This window comes from Hippocampus zosterae, chromosome 17 (assembly GCF_025434085.1).
Source record: "Hippocampus zosterae strain Florida chromosome 17, ASM2543408v3, whole genome shotgun sequence".
Taxonomy (NCBI): Eukaryota; Metazoa; Chordata; class Actinopteri; order Syngnathiformes; family Syngnathidae; genus Hippocampus; species Hippocampus zosterae.
This window is the reverse complement of record NC_067467.1, coordinates 3,691,094-3,711,955: the sequence shown is the minus strand read 5'-3', so window position 1 is coordinate 3,711,955 and position 20,862 is coordinate 3,691,094. Positions and strand designations below refer to the sequence as shown.

General features: G+C 43.8%; 4 protein-coding genes across 7 annotated transcripts; all 4 read left to right on the top strand.

Moving 5' to 3' along the window:
* Positions 1 to 30: 30 nt before the first annotated feature.
* On the top strand, positions 31 to 10,357 carry sez6l2 (seizure related 6 homolog (mouse)-like 2). Of its 2 annotated transcripts, none has more exons than XM_052049373.1 (19): positions 31 to 181; positions 989 to 1,075; positions 1,203 to 1,331; positions 1,423 to 1,638; positions 2,919 to 3,067; positions 3,248 to 3,440; positions 4,391 to 4,576; positions 4,678 to 4,861; positions 4,990 to 5,153; positions 5,810 to 6,004; positions 6,261 to 6,399; positions 6,666 to 6,862; positions 6,941 to 7,135; positions 7,949 to 8,143; positions 8,228 to 8,419; positions 8,553 to 8,591; positions 8,734 to 8,851; positions 8,950 to 9,061; positions 9,173 to 10,357. In XM_052049373.1, exons 2-19 carry the CDS (start codon positions 1,018 to 1,020, stop codon positions 9,200 to 9,202), a joined length of 2,691 nt encoding a protein of 896 aa, XP_051905333.1. In that variant the 5' UTR covers positions 31 to 181; positions 989 to 1,017; the 3' UTR covers positions 9,203 to 10,357. The 2 variants fall into 2 exon arrangements, with proteins under 2 accessions (XP_051905333.1, XP_051905332.1); XM_052049372.1 differs by having other exon boundaries at positions 1,420 to 1,638.
* A 218-nt stretch (positions 10,358 to 10,575) lies between these two features.
* Positions 10,576 to 14,523, top strand: kctd13 (potassium channel tetramerization domain containing 13). Of its 2 annotated transcripts, none has more exons than XM_052049424.1 (7): positions 10,576 to 10,979; positions 11,504 to 11,764; positions 11,976 to 12,145; positions 12,357 to 12,443; positions 12,642 to 12,694; positions 12,806 to 13,001; positions 13,312 to 14,523. In XM_052049424.1, exons 2-7 carry the CDS (start codon positions 11,527 to 11,529, stop codon positions 13,558 to 13,560), a joined length of 993 nt encoding a protein of 330 aa, XP_051905384.1. In that variant the 5' UTR covers positions 10,576 to 10,979; positions 11,504 to 11,526; the 3' UTR covers positions 13,561 to 14,523. The 2 variants fall into 2 exon arrangements, with proteins under 2 accessions (XP_051905384.1, XP_051905383.1); XM_052049423.1 differs by having other exon boundaries at positions 12,354 to 12,443.
* A 523-nt stretch (positions 14,524 to 15,046) lies between these two features.
* Positions 15,047 to 18,087, top strand: hirip3 (HIRA interacting protein 3). Of its 2 annotated transcripts, none has more exons than XM_052048120.1 (8): positions 15,047 to 15,199; positions 15,590 to 15,710; positions 15,825 to 15,969; positions 16,324 to 16,575; positions 16,658 to 16,833; positions 17,006 to 17,153; positions 17,299 to 17,397; positions 17,687 to 18,087. In XM_052048120.1, the coding sequence occupies exons 1-8, from the start codon at positions 15,126 to 15,128 to the stop codon at positions 17,866 to 17,868; spliced, it is 1,197 nt and encodes a 398-aa protein (XP_051904080.1). In that variant the 5' UTR covers positions 15,047 to 15,125; the 3' UTR covers positions 17,869 to 18,087. The 2 variants fall into 2 exon arrangements, with proteins under 2 accessions (XP_051904080.1, XP_051904079.1); XM_052048119.1 differs by having other exon boundaries at positions 16,655 to 16,833.
* Positions 18,088 to 18,465: 378 nt separating this feature from the next.
* On the top strand, positions 18,466 to 20,838 carry antkmt (adenine nucleotide translocase lysine methyltransferase). The gene is made up of 6 exons (XM_052048121.1): positions 18,466 to 18,652; positions 19,138 to 19,292; positions 19,389 to 19,493; positions 19,810 to 19,950; positions 20,089 to 20,139; positions 20,295 to 20,838. The coding sequence occupies exons 2-6, from the start codon at positions 19,140 to 19,142 to the stop codon at positions 20,526 to 20,528; spliced, it is 684 nt and encodes a 227-aa protein (XP_051904081.1). The 5' UTR covers positions 18,466 to 18,652; positions 19,138 to 19,139; the 3' UTR covers positions 20,529 to 20,838.
* Positions 20,839 to 20,862: the final 24 nt, after the last annotated feature.

Sequence of the window (20,862 nt, the reverse complement as noted above, 5' to 3'; positions counted from 1 at the left end):
ACACGGCCGCCAGAGGGCGCTTGTTGTCTCCACACAGAAACCTCCCAATCCGAGCCGAATGCGTCAACCGTCAGTATGCAGCCATAGAGGGGTTGGGGGGGGCGAACCTCAGCACCTTGTTGACGGGGCCTACAGCAACAGGATACTGTGTCATAAAACCATCGTAGGAAGCGAGATAAAGGTACGTAAGTCATGTTTTTTTCCGCCTTCCTCACCTTGTAATCAGGACGAGTGATGCCCCAAAATGGTCCTCGACAAAAAAAAAAAAAGAGGGGCCGAGAGGTGCGAAGGATGCTGCCTTGCAAAGCACCCATCTTTTCGTGACATACAAGGCTGGCATCACCGAGGATACGCCTCGATTTGCCTTTTTTTAATTCGTTGCAATCACAAAATAATGACAGTAAAAAAAAAACGTTTGCGGTGTAGCTGCAGAAAGAGGAGGGTCGTTATGTGCGTTCGGGAGAATGCATTTTTGGACATGCGTTTGCAGGTTTGGGGGAGGGAACGTAGGTGCAAAGCATGGGTATTTTCCTTAATACGGATGCATTTTGCGTTTTGCTCCCGTTCTTTTGGCCCACATTTGTAAATTCGTTGCACTGTAGTGAATAACATGAATTATTCTGTTGATGAATATGGGTTTGGATGGCAAAGCCATTCCGATCCAAATCGGCATGGCCTACAAAAGGTAAACATAAAACCTGCTGTTCCGACTTTTTGCGCCAAATGTCAGTTTTGATGTGCCTTGTCACACTGCACACGGTTTGGAACCAGATCCATGTAAAGGTTCCTCAATGTACAACATACCACGTAAAAATCGGATTTCAAGGTTGATGTTTGTACCTTTTCTTCCAGATGTTTAATCCCAATCTGTAAAAATTCAAAAAGTGAAACCATCAAGGGCAATCAAATCATTAGTGCGGCAATCATTCTACTCTACCCCTCCCCCGGGATATTACGTTGTTCATCAACAGCAGTTTGTTCTTTTCAGATTTTCAGAGCATCGTTTCACCTTGAGCCATGGCGTTCACTTACCTTGCTGTGATAATATCTGCTACCGTGATGCACCAAGTTTCAGGTAATAGATGCGGGCACGTAATTCTGAATACTTTTGCGGTCCTATATGTGAGCGCATACATATTCATGTGTTCTTAAATTCGGCCATGTCTTGTCACTTTTTTTTTTGGTAATGATTTGATTTCTAGGCATGAGCTTCATGATTCCTGAAACCGATACACCACCAACGTTACCTCCAGACTCTTACCCTCTGGGCGGTATGATCCATGCTGCCCTCCAGAGTAAGGAGTACCTAGGCCAGTCGTCCGCCACCGCAGGTACCAAAACAGACTTGAATAGTCATTGTCATGTCATCGAAGCGACTCGCCAACAAGCGAGGGTAAAATATCTTGAATTGAAACTCAGCAGGCACGACCACCAATCCGACAAGGGCGGCGCCCGGTGTCAAGCGGAGCATGCTGACCTCCACGGTCATTTCGCCAGGACTGCTCACCACGGCGCCGGTCTCGTCGTCCGCAGGCGGCCACGCGGGATTGAGGAACCGCATGTCCTTCGTTCCCATCGAAGAGGAGACGACCATGACTCTCATCACCACGACCACGATAACCACGATGCACATGCCAGGTACTTGCATGAATGCCGCCGTCGTTGTCATATTCTTACTCGGTTAGGGAATTAAATGATACAAAGGGCTTTGTTTGGTTTATCTCTTTAATATTTTCAAATTTTGACCGCCGGCATGTCGGCAGTGTGCACTCAACATCTGTAATGTGTCCTTTGGGAGGGGAAAAAAAAAAGAGGCAGCTTACTTCTGAAAGTATGTCAAGAGACCAAAAAGCTTTCTGCGGTTTTTGCGTACCTTGCAAGACAGCAGAGTGCCTTAGGAAATTGTTCAAGTCCACTCCTATTGGTCAAGAGAGAATGAAATATGGTGGGGGTTTTATCCCCAAAAGAACTTGAAAGAGTGAGGCTGACAACATTCAATGGAAAGCTTTTGTTTTTCCATCATTACTGTCAGGATAACGGCTCTCTTTTATTCTACCCGCTCTTTATATGTTCCCCCTCCCTGGATAAATTGACCAAACTGTAACGCATTTAGGAACATTTACAGCCTTCCCTTTTACAGTCAACTTGATCCAAAAGACACAAAAAAAATTTGCCTGACAGAAAAAAGATTTGACACAATGACAAGAACCCCCCCGCCCCCAGATGCACGTCCACGAGAGGTGTGCGAGAGATTAGCCTCATGGCGGCCTTCTTTCAGCAGCAGCGGGTGCATCCAAATGAGGGTTGTTGATGAGCAAGCCTCTTCACACGCCGCTGCCCGTGGCCCGAATGATGATGCGATATTTCGAAAATGGAGAGTTGGATGAATAGTAAAAAAATAATTAAAAATAAAATACATAGCGGGTGGCCCGGTAGTCCAGTGGTTAGCACGTCGGCTTCACAGTGCAGAGGTGCCGGGTTCGATTCCAGCTCCGGCCTCCCTGTGTGGAGTTTGCATGTTCTCCCCGGGCCTGCGTGGGTTTTCTCCGGGTGCTCCGGTTTCCTCCCACATTCCAAAAACATGCGTGGCAGGCTGATTGAACACTCCAAATTGTCCCTGGGTGTGACTGTGAGCGTGGATGGTTGTTCGTCTCTGTGTGCCCTGTGATTGGCTGGCAACCGATTCAGGGTGTCCCCCGCCTACTGCCCGGAGACAGCTGGGATAGGCTCCAGCACCCCCCGCGACCCTAGTGAGGATCAAGCGGCTTGGAAGATGAATGAATGAATGAATGAATGAAAATACATAGCATAAAAAAATAATAATGTCATGCTAAGAACAATTCACCACCAGGCATGGTACCAAATTCTCTACCTGCGTTGAATTACCTTTCTTTTTTTTTTTTTTCCTATTTGTACAGTTCAGTGCAACGCATCTTTGTCCGCAATGGAGGATGTTGTCGAGTCACCAGATTCCGCATCATCGTCATCATCATCATCATCATCTCTTTCTCCGCTGGAATGCACCTACAGCATTACGGTGTACGCGGGCTACGGCGTGGAGATTCAGGTAAAGCATATTATCGCAATGGCTTTGCAACACCCAGTCGCCTTCTTTCAACTATTTGTCGACGCATCACACATCTTTCATGTTTCATGTTGTGTTTTGTATTTGCGTTCATTCCAAACACCATGTGCGCGATGAGATCCTTTGTCAACATGAGCATTTTGACATGACTTTGACTGCTAGGTGAGGAAGGTGAATCTATCCAAGGAGGAGTCCTTGACCATTCTGGGCCAGGGCGATTCGACACCTAAGCTATTAGCTAACGAGACCCTGATGAGGGAGGGTCAGGTGATTCGCAGCACCACCAATCAGGTGCACATCCTCTACCGCAGTGGCCAGTTGAACAACCACGGCAAGTTCATCCTGCACTATCAAGGTAAGTTGAAACTTTAACAGAACTCTTTACCTTATTCAATACTTTCTATCCGGGCGGCCCGGTAGTCCAGTGGTTAGCACGTCGGCTTCACAGTGCAGAGGTACCGGGTTCGATTCCAGCTCTGGCCTCCCTGTGTGGAGTTTGCATGTTCTCCCCGGGCCTGCGTGGGTTTTCTCCGGGTGCTCCGGTTTCCTCCCACATTCCAAAAACATGCGTGGCAGGCTGATTGAACACTCTGAAATTGTCCCTAGGTGTGAGTGTGAGCGTGGATGGTTGTTCGTTTCTGTGTGCCCTGCGATTGGCTGGCAACCGATTCAGGGTGTCCCCCCGTCTACTGCCCGAAGACAGCTGGGATAGGCTCCAGCACCCCCCGCGACCCGACCCTAGATGGGATATTCATTCATTCATTCATCTTCCGAGCCGCTTGATCCTCATTAGGGTCGCGGGGGGTGCTGGAGCCTATCCCAGCTGTCTTCGGGCAGTAGGCGGGGGACACCCTGAATCGGTTGCCAGCCAATCGCAGGGCAGGAATGAATACTTTCTATCCATTTTCAAAATCTGTTGGAATGCGGGTACACACACACACACACACACATGGAGTGAAACTAAGCAGGGTGGCACGATGTTCGACTGGTTAGCACGTCCGCTTCACAGCCGCACGGGTGCAGGGTTTGATTCCGGCTCCGGCCTTCCCGTGTGGAGTTTGCATGTTCTCCCTGTGCCTGTGTGGGTTTTCTTTGGGTACTCCAGTTTCCTCCCATATTCCAAAAACATGCATGGCAGGTAAATGGAACACTCTAAATTGTCCCCGGGGGTGATTGTGAGGTTCAGGGTGTCCCCCGTCTACTGCCCCGAAGACACCCGGGACCCCGCCGTGACCCTTGTGAGCGTAAGCGGATCAGAAAACGGGTGGATGGATGGGTCTAAATTCGTACTCTCTTGTCTTTCAGCTTTCATGTTGTCCTGCACCTTTCCTCATTCTCCCGAAAGCGGCGGGGTGACCGTGACCGACATCCATCCCGGCGGTCAGGCTCACTTCCATTGCGATCCAGGTTTCCAAGTCCGTGGCCATGAAGTGGCGACTTGCGTCAACACAACCCGACCGCACTGGAGCACACCCGAACCCCAGTGTGTTGGTCAGTCAACCTCATTTAGAATCCACGAATGTGAAAGAACACCGACGGGGTGAACGCGGCGCATGGCTTGAAGCAATATGTGGGATGTGATGTTTCCTCAGCTGTGTCTTGCGGGGGGTGGATTCGTAATGCAACAGTGGGGCGCATACTGTCACCGCCCCCTCCGTCGGTGACCAACCACAGTAATGGAAACAACCTGAGCTGCCATTGGTTACTTGAGGCCAAAGAGGGTCACAGGCTCCACTTGCATTTTGAGAGGATCGCACTGGATGAAGACGATGACAAGTAAGTTGTTTTGGTGGAACACTTTTATAACGACGTGATTTCTTTGTTGAAATTCTTCTGCTTTATGAGGGTGTGCGCCATCTAAAAATATGCACGATGTGATATTGCCGTGCATTTTCTCCTCTTAGGTTGATTGTGCGCAGTGGGAACAGTTCTCTGTCGCCACCTCTCTTCGACTCAGATATGGATGATGTGCCAGAGCACGGACTCCTGAGTGAGGGCACCTCTCTGTACTTGGAGCTCACGGCCGATTCGTCTTCGATCCCTCTCCTCCTGGCACTGCGATATGAGGGTGAGCGGCAAAGGGCTCTGGATGCGTGTCGTCGTGTTGGAAATGGAGCAAAATCTCTCTCATCTCATTTTTAGTTGCCGGGGAAAAATCCATTTTTGGCTCATGACATATCCAAACACAACACGGGTTCTGTTTTGTCCCTCGTGTACTTTGAGGGAAACTCGCAAAAAGTGGCTTGATGAAGTGACGTCCATCTCTCTCTTTCTATCTCTATCTTTGATCTTTCTCCCCTTTTTTTTTTAAATTGTTCTTCTTCTTGTTCTTCTTCCTAACCGCTTGATCCTCACTAGGGTCGCGGGGGGTGCTGGAGCCTATCCCAGCTGTCTCCGGGCAGTAGGCGGGGGACACCCTGAATCGGTTGCCAGCCAATCGCAGGGCACACAGAAACGAACAACCATTCGCACTCACACTCACACCTAGGGACAATTTAGAGTGTTCAATCAGCCTGCCATGCATGTTTTTGGAATGTGGGAGGAAACCGGATTACCCGGAGAAAACCCACGCAAAACCCCAGGGGAGAACATGCAAACTCCACACAGGGAGGCCGGAGCTGGAATCGAACCCGGTACCTCTGCACTGTGAAGCCCACGTGCTAACCACTGGACTACCGGGCCGCCTTTTTAAATTGTATTGACGTTTTTTTTTTTTTTTGCTAGCGTTTGACGACGAGCACTGCTGGGAGCCCTACATGCCACACGGAAACTTCAGCAGCAGTGACATTACCTACCAGCTGGGCACCACGGTGACCTTCAGCTGCTCGCCCGGCTTTGTCATGGAACAGGGCTCAGCCACCATTGAGTGTGTGGACCCCAGCAACCCTCACTGGAATGACAGCGAGCCCGTGTGCAAAGGTATGCTAACAGGACTCTCTTCCGAGCAGTAGGCCGGCTGAGTCGACCCCACCCGAGACTATCGGCTTAAACGTAGGCACATTTCATCAAACGACGATTCACATTTACGATCAATTCAGGAGTCTTGATTGTAAAAGCAATTCAGGCTTCTGCCGGACTATTCGGTGCCTGTCATTTGATTGACAGCATCTTTGTACAATTTCTGCCTTTGTTATCTGGACCGTGCCTCTCACGTCTGTTCGTTACTTCTCGTTAGCTCTGTGTGGAGGGGAGCTGACGGATCCCTCCGGTACCATCCTGTCTCCCGATTGGCCGCAGAGTTACTCCAAGGGTCTGGATTGTTTATGGCAGATCCACGGCAATGAAGAGAAGCGTATCGAACTGGACATCCATATGTGAGTTGGATTCTTTTTTTTTTAAATGGGTGGCACAAAGTAGAAATCCAATCGTCTTTACGTGAAGTCTGCTATGTTTTAGTGAATATATCTGTTTTGGTCTGTTGAAAGCATAATTGCTACACGAGGTCAGATCACCAATAAATATGAATGCATCTTTATTTTGTTAGATTGAAAGTAGTGCTGGTCTTGAACAATATATAAAAGGTTCCTAAAGTTTCTTCTTCTTCTGTTTTTTTTTTTTTTTTTTTAAATCCCTCAAAAAGCTTAAATATTCGCCACACTGACATGTTGACCATTTTTGACGGCCGGGATCTCATGTCCCATGCCATCGGTCAGTACCTGGGTTCCAAAGAGCGCTTCCAAGTTGTATCCGGGGGGTCAGAGGTCACTATTCAGTTTCAAAGCGATCCGGAGGATTCAAGCTTCATTCTTAGTCAGGGGTTCCTGATTCATTATCGCGGTAAGGCGTGCGTACTTTCGCAGAAAGTTGATGGGTGTTCTCTGGACCATACGTGACACGGTGCAAAATTTCATGCAGAGGTTGAGCCAAATGATACGTGCCCCACTCTCCCTCAAATCGAGTTTGGGTGGAGCAGCTCGTCCCACTTGTCCCCGGTGAGAGGAAGTGTGCTGACCTATCAGTGCCAACCGGGATACGACATCAGTGGCTCCGACATCATCACCTGTCAGTGGGACCTTTCCTGGAGCAGCAGCCCACCCACCTGCGTCAAAGGTGAGAGTCCACCCCACTAAAAATGTTCAAAATTGCCATTCGATGCCAGAAGTAATATTTTGGTCCAAATGAAACTCCTCAACTCACTTCGACATAGCTCCTCAATATAAGATGCCACGTAAGGTTCAAAAGAGTTTTTGGTCCCGAATGAAACTCCTCAACTCACTTCGACATAGCTCCTCAATATAAGATGCCACGTAAGGTTCAAAAGAGTTTTTGGTCCCGAATGAAACTCCTCAACTCACTTCGACATAGCTCCTCAATATAAGATGCCACGTAAGGTTCAAAAGAGTTTTTGGTCCCGAATGAAACTTCTCAACTCACTTCGACATAGCTCCTCAATATAAGATGCCACGTAAGGTTCAAAAGAGTTTTTGGTCCCGAATGAAACTCCTCAACTCACTTCGACATAGCTCCTCAATATAAGATGCCACGTAAGGTTCAAAAGAGTTTTTGGTCCCGAATGAAACTCCTCAACTCACTTCGACATAGCTCCTCAATATAAGATGCCACGTAAGGTTCAAAAGAGTTTTTGGTCCCGAATGAAACTCCTCAACTCACTTCGACATAGCTCCTCAATATAAGATGCCACGTAAGGTTCAAAAGAGTTTTTGGTCCCGAATGAAACTCCTCAACTCACTTCGACATAGCTCCTCAATATAAGATGCCACGTAAGGTTCAAAAGAGTTTTTGGTCCCGAATGAAACTCCTCAACTCACTTCGACATAGCTCCTCAATATAAGATGCCACATAAGGTTCAAAAGAGTTTTTGGTGTCGATGAAACGACTCAACTCACTCTGTTTTGATTTCAGTCCAACAGTGTCCTGACCCGGGAGAGGTGGTAAACGGAGCTCGCTCTGTGCGCCCCGAAGCCGGTTTTGCCGTCGGAACCATTGTGCGCTTCTCCTGTAACCAAGGTTACCAGCTCGAGGGCCCCAACCAAATCTCCTGTCACGGTCGAGACACCGGTACCCCCAAATGGAGTGACCACAGCCCAAAGTGTGTCTGTAAGTGTTATCGTCCAGCTGCGCTGCCTGCGCACGGCCAAATCAAGTTTGACTATGTGACTATCCTCTCTTTGTTCTTTCCAGTGAAATATGATCCATGCCCGAACCCTGGCGTCCCGGACAATGGCTACCAAACGTTGTACAAGCACAGCTACCAGGCGGGAGAAACCCTGCGTTTCTTCTGCTATGAAGGCTACGAGCTCATCGGTGAGGTTATTATCAGCTGTGTGCCTGGACATCCATCTCAGTGGAACAGCCCACCACCCTTTTGCAAAGGTAAAGGTGAAAAAAAAAAGATAAATCCGACTATAGCCATTACTTTTGTGGAAGGTGATTTTTTTTTTTCAAATAACAACTGTGATGAGGGGATGACAACAAATGTTGACACTATGTCCTTTATTTCACACAGTGGCCTATGAGGAGCTTCTGGATGATCACAAATTAGAGGGTGGTTATATTTCTTCTCCTCTCTCTTCCATCTTTTAGACCGTCGTATTCAAAGACTATTTCGGGAATAGCGGATGACTTGATTTTAGTTCTAACAGAGGCGATCCATGTCCACGTGACTAATGCTTTTCTTCGTGTCGCAGTGTCTCAATCATTCGAGCCCTCCCATCAGATCCTGAGTGAGAACATCGCACTTGCAATAATTCTGCCCATCATCCTGGTCATCCTCCTGATCGGAGGAATTTACATGTACTATACAAAGTAATTGCCGCTGCTTGTTTGAACTAACACATCCACGCTCGGATACTCCTGTCGTGAATTTATGGGGATGACGTGGAATTCTGTTTTTTTCCTCCTAGCATCTGCAGACTAGAATGGAAGCCGCTCTTCTGGAAGTCTCTTTCCCACACGCACTCTTACAGTCCCATTACGGTCGAGTCGGATTTCAACAACCCTCTGTATGAGGCGGGGGTGAGGAAACCTTCCTTTGCGCTGCTTTATTTCGACAGTTATGCTAATATGGTTGTAGTATGTGTCACGGTCTGAGGTTGTTTCTGATGGCCTGCTCTTTTTTGTTCACAGGATACACGGGAGTATGAAGTTTCCATTTAAAGGCCAAATTGTCTTGGTAAGATTTTCAAACAATTCAATTGTTTTGGGAGGACATCAAGTTTATTACTATGAAAACCATGAAATCCCCTTTCGTTTTATTCAGCATCCTTCAATATTACCACCACCACGTATTCATTGTTGATCATTAAGGAAGGCCTATTTTGATTTGTTCGATCTGCCGTCGGCGGATTTGACGTCAGTCGGTGTTGCATTGGGACTTGTGCCTTACAAAGGGTTAACAAATTCACTCCAGCAAAATAAAGGGCATGGGGACAGACGAATTGTTTCTTTGTTTTCCCTTCATGTGTAGTGAGGCCAAAATCTTGAGAAACTGGCAATATAAATGATGAGAAGATTTTACACTCATGACCAAACAGAACGCACTTGAATGTTTTGTGCTTGTTTTTGTGGCGCGTCACAAACGGAAACGTGTTCATTCACCGTTTTCTCTCTTACTCACTTTGTCTCTGTGTAAAATACACACACAAACACAACGAATGTAAATAGATGACTTGATATTGGCTGAGGTTGATATGTATACAGTATATAGAGTACAGTACTAAATTCAATATACCGGTATATATATACATATACAGTAAACCTTACACTTCTAAATGGTGATGGGAGGTTGTATATTTTCATTCAATAGATAATGAAAATTCTGTGCCAAAATGTCATGTTAAATAATGTCCATAAGTGTTTCATCTGTTGTTGAAGTAGTGTTTACAAAGGCAGTGTTTACTTTTGATGCTTTGCTGTTTCTGAAAAACAGCCAATGTCTCATAACATATTGTACATGGGAAGGTGAGGACGTGAATGTCATTATGCTTATAGCATGCACTGATTGTAAATGATATTGCTTCTGCTCAATCTTGCCATTGTCATTATAGTTATTGACATATCAGATTCGATGTTGTATGCACTATGTTGATGAAAAATTACAACCCTGGCTGTTTGCTGTAAGGCATTATGTATTTATTTAAAATGGATTGTTTGGCTCGTTCACTGTGCCAAATGGGAGCTGCGGGAGGCTGTTGCGTGGTAGATGTAAGTATAATCAGTAGCATTACTTTGCTTCATATATGAGTACATTCTTTTATAGGCAGTAATTTCATTGCTGAACTGGAAATAAAGTCTCTGTTGAATGGTGTCAAATCTGTTGTGATGTCATCTTTACAAATGATGATTTAATCCTGTTAGTGTGATTTGAATGTGAGAGTTTTCTGAACTAAAGAATCAACGGGGACATTATATTTTCCCATGACGTAACATGCTTGATTAAAAGATTAGGAATCACGTAGAAGGGTCGGAGTGTTGTGAGTTTTTAATTCGACAGAGGGCAGTAACGTGTCAAAGGTTCGTTTAAGCCGCATCGTAGAAGTAGTAGAAGAAGGAAACCCGGAAACTGTCGAATCTTCGTCAGCGAGTGACCCAGTTAGCTGCCAAGATTAACTGAAAAATCCGAATGGCAAACAAGTAATTTGGTCACGCTGTTTGTAAATACTTCTTTTTATAATGACTCGTTTGCACGGTCGTACGTTGGGAGCAAAATGAATGTAATAACAAGCAAAATGGGTCACTCAATGTTGCTATTTTGATTAGCTATGCTAACCAACATAAAAATGAATTGTCGAACATTAGCTGCGCTCTCGATCAACTAGAAAGGTTTGCCTCGTCCAGTACGAGCATATGTTTTGTTCGCGGGCTGATAGTAACTAGGCAGTGAAAGTGTTCAAAGGATACTTCTATTCGTCGGATCCTTTTGATGTTCAGTGTCGTAAGTACAATCTATTATCAACAATATACATGCTAAGTGATGATTCCGACCAGACCAACTGCTGTGTCAGGTTTTCATGTTGAAGCAGCATCTCTAGCAGAGTAATGTCTGTGTGTGGGGGGGCGGGGGGGGGGGGTGACTACTATCTAATACAGTATTCATAGTTTTGCACGACATATTGCATGACTGCGTAATTTAAATGCCATTTTGCATAGCACAGGTAAAATAAAGAAGGTTTTGTAATTGGTCCCCATAGAAGATACATGATCTATTTTCTTAAACTTGGGTAATATTTATTATTTATTTCAAATAGACTCTGTGGTTCAATATTTTCATCAGCATCAAATAAACATTAACCGTAACTCCAATCCACATATCGATGTCTACATAAATCCTAACATTCTTCAAAAAAAAACTTGACTGCTCCACGCTATTTTCATAAATGTTATTTTCTAAAAACCAAGTGAGTTGAATCCCTTGTTCCATTCCATTGCATTAACACTGTCTGCCTGTTGTAATTCCAGTCGGAAAGAAACCAATCAGTCCCATGTCTGCTGAGGCGTCAGTCGGCAGTCATGCTGCAAACACTGCCCAGTCTGCTGTTTCCCAGCCTGTTTTCCAGAGCACTGTTGAAGGCAGACACCAGGGTCTGTTGGGAAGCAAATATGTCAAGTTGAATGTGGGTGGCTCACTTTATTATACAACTGTTCAGACATTGACCAAGGAGGAAAGCCTGCTGCACAGCATTTGCAACGGAGAAACCGAGGTCAACATTGACTCAGACGGTGAGTGGAGCAGCAAAATGTTAACCTTCACCGTCATACAGTTTAGAACATTTCTTCAACCTGCCCGCAGTTCAAACCACTGCCATACGTGACAACTTGTGAGACCCAACAGTTTGCCAATTTCTTTTTGCCTGCAGCAGGAATCAAATCGTAACTGCCCAATCCTAAAGCCCAAGTCCCTGTGACTTATTTATTTCTCTTTCCGCATCAGGCTGGGTGATTTTAGATCGAAGCGGTCGACATTTTGGGCTCATTTTGAACTTTCTGCGGGATGGTTCGGTACCGCTCCCTGATGACCACAGAGAACTTGATGAGGTCCTAAAGGAGGCCCAGTACTACAGGGTGCAGGGGCTTATCCAGCACTGCCTCACTGCCATGCAGGTAAGGTGCTTCCATGTTGTTTCTTTTTACTTGAAATTGGAGGAGCAAGGCAATATGGACGCATGCCATTTTGATTTTTCCCGGTTTACAAATTGTATTTGCTCAAATAAATTGTAGTGGGATAATTTTATCGATGGAGCCTTGACATCTCAGATAGTTTCCAACACATTATTTGTTCCGACTGTAATGAGTCCTTGTCTCCCTTTAGAAGCAAAAGGACATATTTGAAAGTGTGTGTCGCATCCCAATGATCACGTCAGCCAAAGAGGAGCAGAGGATGATTGCGACATGCAGAAAGGTACGTTGGCTTGCTGAGCCATTCAATATTGTGTTAGAAATTAGCAGGGAGGCGGCATGGTGGGCGACTGGTTCGCACGTCCGCCTCACAGTGCAGAGATGCGGTGTTTGATTCCAGCTCCGGCCTTCCTATGCGGAGTTTTTTTTGTTTATTATTATATTATAATTATTATATATGTATTGTTTTTTCCCCCTCCAGCCGGTGGTAAAATTGCAAAACAACAGAGGAAATAACAAGTACTCGTATACCAGGTAAAATGGGCGAGTACATTTTTGCCCAATCCTACATCAAAACAAAAGATCTCCTTGGCAGAGTTCAAAACAGCTCGTTGTAACTATCTTTTTTTTTGTTTGTTTGACCAGCAATTCAGATGACAACTTGTTGAAGAACATCGAACTTTTTGACAAACTTGTACTCCGCTTCAATGGCCGCGTCCTGTTCGTCAAAGACGTTCTCGGGGATGAGATTTGCTGCTGGTCGTTTTACGGTGAAGGTCGCAAGATAGCCGAAGTATGCTGCACGTCCATCGTCTATGCCACGGAGAAGAAGCAGACCAAAGTAGGCATCACTCTTTGGCAACATCAACAAATCCGTCATCAGGAGTTTGTCCTCGGCGTAAAAAAACTGGCATCCCTAATTGTATGGTTTGAGAGAAAAAAATCGAACCTAATCTAGCAATAAATCGCCTTGAGATGCCACAAATGATGTGATGACGTTTGGAGTCGTACATGTCACTATTGTATTCCAGTGGAGCTGATGAAAACATTCATGAAGCGCAATTACCTCATTCCTAAACCAGATTACCCACTTGAGTGGTTGCCTCTGCTCTCGCATTCTCTCACTTCCACCCTCCCGTTTGTGATTTCAGGTTGAGTTTCCTGAAGCTCGGATTTTTGAAGAAACTCTTAATATCCTCATTTATGAGAATGACCGAAGATCCGGTCCTGGGGGCTTACACCTCTTCGACTCTCGAGGCCCCGGTTCATCGGTGGGTGCTGGCCAATCGGAGGAAGAGGGCGCAGTGGGCGGGGACAGACGAGTAAGGAGGATCCACGTCAGGAGACACATCATGCACGATGAGCGAGGGCACGGCCAGCAAACTGTGTACAAGGATTAACAATGTGAAGACAAAAGAGGCTCGCCGCAGGAACCTGTTCCATGACGTCTTCATTGTCAGTCGTCACGTTAGATGTCACCGCCGCAAGTGGAGGTGTAACTGGAGAAAGGTGAAATGTTTACAAGATAAATGATGGCGTCCAGCTTTGAAATGGGAGAAATAGCCCGGGTCACGACACTGGCATCAATATGATTTCAATATTCTTCGCCTTGTGTTGACGTGGGTGTTGACGATATGCACTGGCAGCCACCGCTGCGTTGTACGTTATGGGGGAACACTTTTTCGGGCTCGATCTGTTTGTATTTTCTCAGATTGTCCGACTTCACATCAATAGATGAGGTGGTTTCTCAAGTTTAGCGTAGATATGTTAACACTGGAATAGCCTGCGTAGCAATTTTTCTTTTTGTGTGTGTGTGAAGTTGTCTAAGGATGAGATAGTTGGGCAGCTCTAATTTTCCATATTTAAATTATTTCCTCTATCGCTTCGGGATGTCTTTTTAATTAATTTATGAACTTAATTTATTGTGTATTTAACGTTTGTATGCAATCCCAGTGTTAACACATGTTTCGGTGGGTATACATTTGCACTCTCAAGCACACATCAGATTTTGAATGACGAAATAATGTTTTATTTAAGTTGGCTTGAAGGTGATTGTGTCGTATCTTATTCTGAGCCATGATTTTTCACTTTTCTTCATGTCTTATAGTAAACCACTGAAACCTGTTCCAAGTTATTGGTCTAGCAGTTGATATTAATGCGCAACTTTTTAATGTTTTTTTATACCCCATCCCTTCCCCCATTTCAATGAATTGAGAGTATTCTCAGATGTTTTGTGCGCTCCTAATTCTTTGTGTCTGTCACCTTTTTAAAAATTATCCAATAACATGATGCACTACTTCACCTTGCAACTTCCGTCCTACTGTGGTGAGAAATGTTCTGAATAAATTAAGAAATCCAATATACTTTTGGGTATATTTTTCTTCTTTATTTATTAAACTTGTTCGCAATTTACAGGTAAAACAACTGGCTGTATTTCCTGTATTTTTTTTCTTGTGTCTGCACTTGCTTTTTTTCTGAGTACTATTTAATTGTACTCCCTGCATTTGAGACAGCTGTACTTTCTCCTGTCAAAATAGGCTTGTAACTGTTTGAACCACCGCACATAATGTGACCAAGTTGACATAAATGTTGACTTTTTTTTTGTTATGGTGTGTTTGAAATGACAATATCTCTTGTTATATTAAAAAACTGGAATTTGACCACAGCCTTGCATAATTATTGCATCCACAATATTGACAGTAACAAATTATCATTACCAAAGTAAATTTCGGGCTCAGTACTGGTTCGCTTCGTGAACGTGAAGCAAGCTGTGCAGCAGGGGCGAGAATATATGTCAATTTTCCCGAACGTCCGGCGATAGATTCAATACGCAGGAACCGAACTGTGAAGTCGCGAGGGAACCCAGTACTTCGCTGTCAGTGTTTATCCGGGATGACATTGACGTCACTTCCGGTTGCTTTCTCCCGCCACACAGCATGTAAATTGTGGGGTATAACTCCTGACGATGGTGCGTGAGAGTGATTTGAAAAGTATCCGCCAGTTTGTCCGCGGACAGCTTCGTGCAGAACAAGATTTAAGGTAAACCTTTTGGTATTTCAAGGTATTGCGAACCAATAGTCTGGAGTTGGTGACGCTGATAAAAACATTGTCGCGCGTGCAAGCATAAAATGTATTGATCGGGCGGGATGTCTCCTCGGTCTTTCAGAATGGTTCAACTGTGAACGAAAGCCGATGGGGGCGAAAAACACATTACAAACTTAAACGTGATAATTATGACGACATGTACGTCTTATTCTAGTGGCAAGTTTGGAAGTCAAGGAACAAGGGCAGCCAAATGAGGTGGCGGTTGTAGATGGGCGACACCCGCTGGTTACTCAACGTGTCTGCCAATACTGCAGGATGGACTGTCTTTAATAGATGTCTCTCAATCCTTATTCTGTGTAATTCATGTATTCGTGTGTTATTCAGCTCGCTGACTTTGGGAATTTTAAAACGGCGCTATTTGGCTACGGTGGGGAGTGACGCGCTGAGTGCTTCTGCCAAAAGTCTACTGAAACAGGTGGTTGAACAGGAGCTGATAGAAATGCAGGTACACAAATATTTGTTTTCATCTATCTCGTTTGCATGTTGTATGTGTCTTACGTTAAAGATAGGACAAACAAATAAGACAAAGGTGACAACCAAATCTTTGATTTTGCTCAAGGAGAGCAAAAGTGGTGATGAGTCGGAGGCTGAGGACGTCCAAAACAAAAGAAAACGAGAGAGGGAAAATGACATTGCCAGCGAAAGCGAAAATGAAGTTGCCTCCAAGCGAATAAAGTCCAGCCGTCACGTGAGCTCCGAATCTGGTGAGTTTGTTGTTGACAACATGATGATTTTAAGTCCAATTTGGAGTCTGAAAATATTTGTTAATTGGAACCCTAATTCCGTCCTGTCATGTCAAGCACCCTAAAGGAGTCCCAGTACCCACAAAGAACCCCTAATCAACTTTACTCATGTAATGCTAGCTTGCATCACCAATTTTATTATTTGCTGAGTGATCTTTTTGTTGTTGTTATTTTGTTGGGGTGGGGAATTTTTTTTAAGATTAAGATATCCTTTATTTGTCCCGCACTGGGGAAATTTACAGTCAGAGTTCAGAAAGGAACTTTGTTTGTTTGTTTTACAAAATAATAATAATTTCTTCTTGCACTCTGCTGCAGAATCTGAGGATGAAGAGAGTAACGCAGCAGAAAGTGTGAGGGATGAAGAGGAAGAACAAAGTAAAACTGGATCAGGGGGTGAAAAGCAGGAAATTAGAAAATCACCAGAAAAGAAAAATGGAAAGCGTGAAGAAGATGGAGAAACAGAGATGGAAACAAACATGGCAAAAAAGAAAGCGCATCAGAGTTGTGATGATGATAGTAACTCAAATAAGAATGACACCTCTCAGTCGTCTGATGAAAGTGAAAAAGGTGAAATTGTACACTTTGTTTTACTAATATTCGCTGTTCTTAATGCTACTTACTTTGTATGAATCTCTGTTGTGTAAAGCAGAAGAAAAGACAACAAACCACGCAGATTCGGATTCGTCATCTCTGCCCTCTTTGGAGGATGAGCAGGAACTCAAAACCAAAGAAAACAAAGTCAAGCAAATGAAGGAAAAAGATCAAGATGGTGGAAAAAAGAAGTTGAGCAAAAAAGACAAAGACGGTCCTGCAAAAAAACAGAAGGTAATCTTTGAGTAGTTAGATAAAATCTTGTGTCTAAAAAATGTAGATAACGGTGCAGCTCCAGTCCTTTTATTTTCACAAAAAAAAATTAAAATGACAAACAAACCAAAAATAAATAAATAAATTTGACTTGTGCACTACGTCCATTGCATACCTCCGATTCTTCATACAGGAAGATGACAAAGCAATCGTGAGACTCAAGCGCTACATTTCTCTCTGTGGCGAGAGACGCAATTACAAGAAGCTCCTTGGTGAATGTCGCTCTGTTCGCTCCATGTTGGCTGTTCTAAAGAAGGAGTTGGAAGATCTCGGTGTTCACGGTCAGTGGGGGATACAAACCGTAACAGTTGAACATGGCTTATTTTGCAATAAGCTTTTATTTGCAAAATCAAGTCACTGATAAAACAAAAGGTGTCCCAAGAACCTAACTTTGTTTGACAATTACTGTGTACTGTCTTGACACAGGTCAGCCGTCCATCAAAAAATGTAAAAAGGTACGTCTGAAGAAAGAAGAAGCTCGGGAACTTGCTGAACTGGATGTCAGCAATATCATTGATAGTCAAGGTAATTACAGATATTATTTCTGAGTCGCCGGGCGGCAGGGTGATCGACTGGTTGGCACGTCCGCCTCACAGTGCAGAGGTCACGGGTTTGATTCCGTCGTCGGCCTTCCCATGTGGTGTTTGTATGTTGCCCCCGTGCCATTAATATACTCATAGCTAAATTTACCAAAAACATTTTAAAGAAAAGCAGTGAATGCTTGGATTTGCTTAATAGTAAGAATGTAATGACGTTTACATTTATTGTATGTTACACACATCTCAAAACTATTAGTCATGGATCCTTTACTCAGGTCGACCTAAACGAAGAGGAGCCTTTGCACAACAACATGAATCTGCGCGCCACGCATTGCCGCGACCGGCGAGCTCCGTTTCTGATAGCGAGGAGGAAAACGATGTGCGGCAAGTACAGCGAAGGACATCAAACTGGGCCAACCTGAAGGGAATCATCAGTGATGATGCCGACAGCGACTAAGGCGTAGTAGCTCTTCATGCAAATGTTCTGAAAGAGACAATCCTTTTGTCCAAATTTGAGTCGTTTCATACATTACAGCAGGGAAGGACGACGCGAGTAACCAACATATAGTTCACAAGACGAGATATTGTATTTTCCCATGAATGGTGTAGAGGTGATCATTTAAAAATGTCACTACTTGCAGATTTTTATGAAAATAAAGTGCTGCTTATTTTTTGATGTTTATTAATAATTATTGTGAAAAATCATTAGCACTCAAGTGTCTTCACAGCTCAACATTGATCATTTTACTTAATTTGAACAAATTTATATAGTAAGTGTGTCAAACTTACTAAATAAATTTATTTAGTAACAATTACAAATTTATTTAGTAAGTGTATCAAACTGTTTGTCAATCAAATGTTTGTAGCGCTAGGTTTTGGGTTTTTATTGGTTTGTTTGTTTCCATGTGCTTAGAGAAGGGCCTTGAGAAGGCCTTGCAATGCGATTGTTATTGTTGATTGATTATTGTTGATTGACTAGAGAAACGCAAACATGTGCTATACATGTTGTTACGTAAACGTACCGGAACAAAAAATGTCGCATAGACGGAATCATTTACACGCGGACTTGTCCACCCTCCTAATGTGTCCGTACTAAGGGAGGTCAATGGAGTTGAACTATAATGCGTTCTCTCAGTGTAAATTTAGGATGTTTTTAAAAATATTTTTCCATCTGACATGTTAACCTACGAGGGGGGAAACATAAGCCCCAGACTGTCAGCCTTTTTGTCACATATATTGAGGTAACTTGTAGTTTTTATTTTAACGGACGTTAACACGTTTGTACATATGCTATTTCTACTCCTACCTGTACAAAGAGTTATGGGTTTATTCCGTTCGTGCGACACAAAGTAACCCGTAGTCTCACTCACCAATGCTGGTGTAGTAGCTTCATAATTACAACAAATATAGATACAAAGTTTTAGGCTATGAATATGGTATAATCAAAATACAAGTGGGTAGGCGAGGATGATCAATTGAGACGTGACAAACCTTAGGATCCCAAAATTGCAGCTGCATAATAAAAATGCTGTGCATATCAAATCATGGCCAGAGGCTATGGAACAGACGAGAGTATGGGGCTGAAACAGAATCTAAAAGCATCACATTAGCACACATGTTGAAAACAAAAATAATTCAATTAAAACTTCACTCCTGTATGCATTAAATCTCTCACCTGTAAAAAAAAAAAAAAAGCACTCATCACAACCTTATTGCTGTTTTGCAGAAATGGATGATGATGATGCATTTTCTGAGCTTAAGACAAGGGAACTCCGATGTTGGGATGTTGCCCAGATTGCTGTTGGAACTGGTCTCGCCGTTTACGCCATGTGGGTTGGAGTCCTCCAGCCAGGCTTCCGCAAAGTCCCATTGAGGTTACAGGTATGGTCTTGTGTACATCCTTCATTGTAGTCGTATGTACATAGGCTTGAGAGAGACATAACTGTTATCTAAGCTATTCTTAAATATGTTCCCCAGGTACCGTACATACCTGCCAGTCGTGCCCAAGTGCGCAATGTCATGGCATTGCTCAGAGGTCGAAAGGGGGTTCTTGTGGATTTAGGATCTGGTGACGGTCGCATTGTAAGTGCATCATACCAGCAAACCTGCTTGTTTTACAGAGGACTTGAGTAAGCAACTGTAGCTGAAACAAAGTGGACAGTTCAACTGGCTTTTCAATGACTATAAGAGGGTTTTTTTGGGGGGGGGGGGGTATTTGAGGTTGTGTCATTGGTGGGAGAGGTTTTATGATGATTGTGAGCGTTATTTTGATGTGTGTGGGTGAGAGAGAGGGAAGCAAATGTTTTTGTTTTTTTAACTTAACCACTTCATAGCAGTGCATTTGCTCCTGCTAATGAGAAAGAGGTTCAATTATTGTCTTTGAAATATTTCATTGAAGGTCTTGGAGGCGCACCGACAAGGCTTCACATCTCCTGTTGGCTATGAGCTCAACCCCTGGCTGATTCGTTTGGCCCGCTTTCATGCGTGGAGAGCAGGTCAACATGGCAACGTGTCCTACCGAAGAGAAGATTTATGGAAGGTTTGACCATTTTTGTTATGATTTGGGCTTTATGATTGGAATGGTTTGAGTACGACTGCAAACAAAAAATGTTAACTCGATTTTTGAAAGATGCTAATCTCCTTCATATTTACAATCTACTTTTTTTTGTTCTTGCAGGTGGACTTGACAGAATGCAAGAATATTACCGTGTTTTTAGCTCCTAGTGTGGTAAGTAGAACAAACCGAAGCAATTACGCGTCACTTTAAATCTAAATTGCAAAAATGGCTCCTATATCTCAATCAGTAAATTTGTAAATCGACGCTAGATTGTATTTGTTGGAATTGTATTTAATGTTGTGTTCCATCGTTGTATTTCCACTTAGCTTTCGCTATTGCAGAAGAAAATGGAGGCCGAGCTTCCTGACGATGCCTTGGTGGTCGCTGGGCGTTTCCCCATCCCAGATTGGACACCCTGCAGAACTGAGGGACATGGTGTGGACAGAGCCTGGGCTTACAACATGAAAGCGCAAAGACAGCTCACTCCAAATAAAATGAAGAAGTCTACTGATGGGCACCTTGACAAGATATCGAAAGAAACACAAACACCACTTGAGTGATCATAGAAGGTTGCCCTCCAAAAGGACACACTATGAAGGATATATTCTATGATGTAAATATTGGTATTTTAAAGATTTTTAACTGTGTGAATGCATCGTGGGTAAATCCACATAACATAAATGATATCATTGCATTGCCCAGTTTGTGTAAAGTAAAAATGTTTCAGTTAGTCTCTGGAAAAAAAAGGTTACCCTCATTGTCTTGTACACATCAAATAATGTATCTTATTCAGTAAAAATGTTTCCCAAAAGAAGTGGGACTACTTATTCTGTTATTGTCAAATTATTGGTAAAGGTCCAAATGACATCACAGTGATTTTGTACTTGTTTTCAA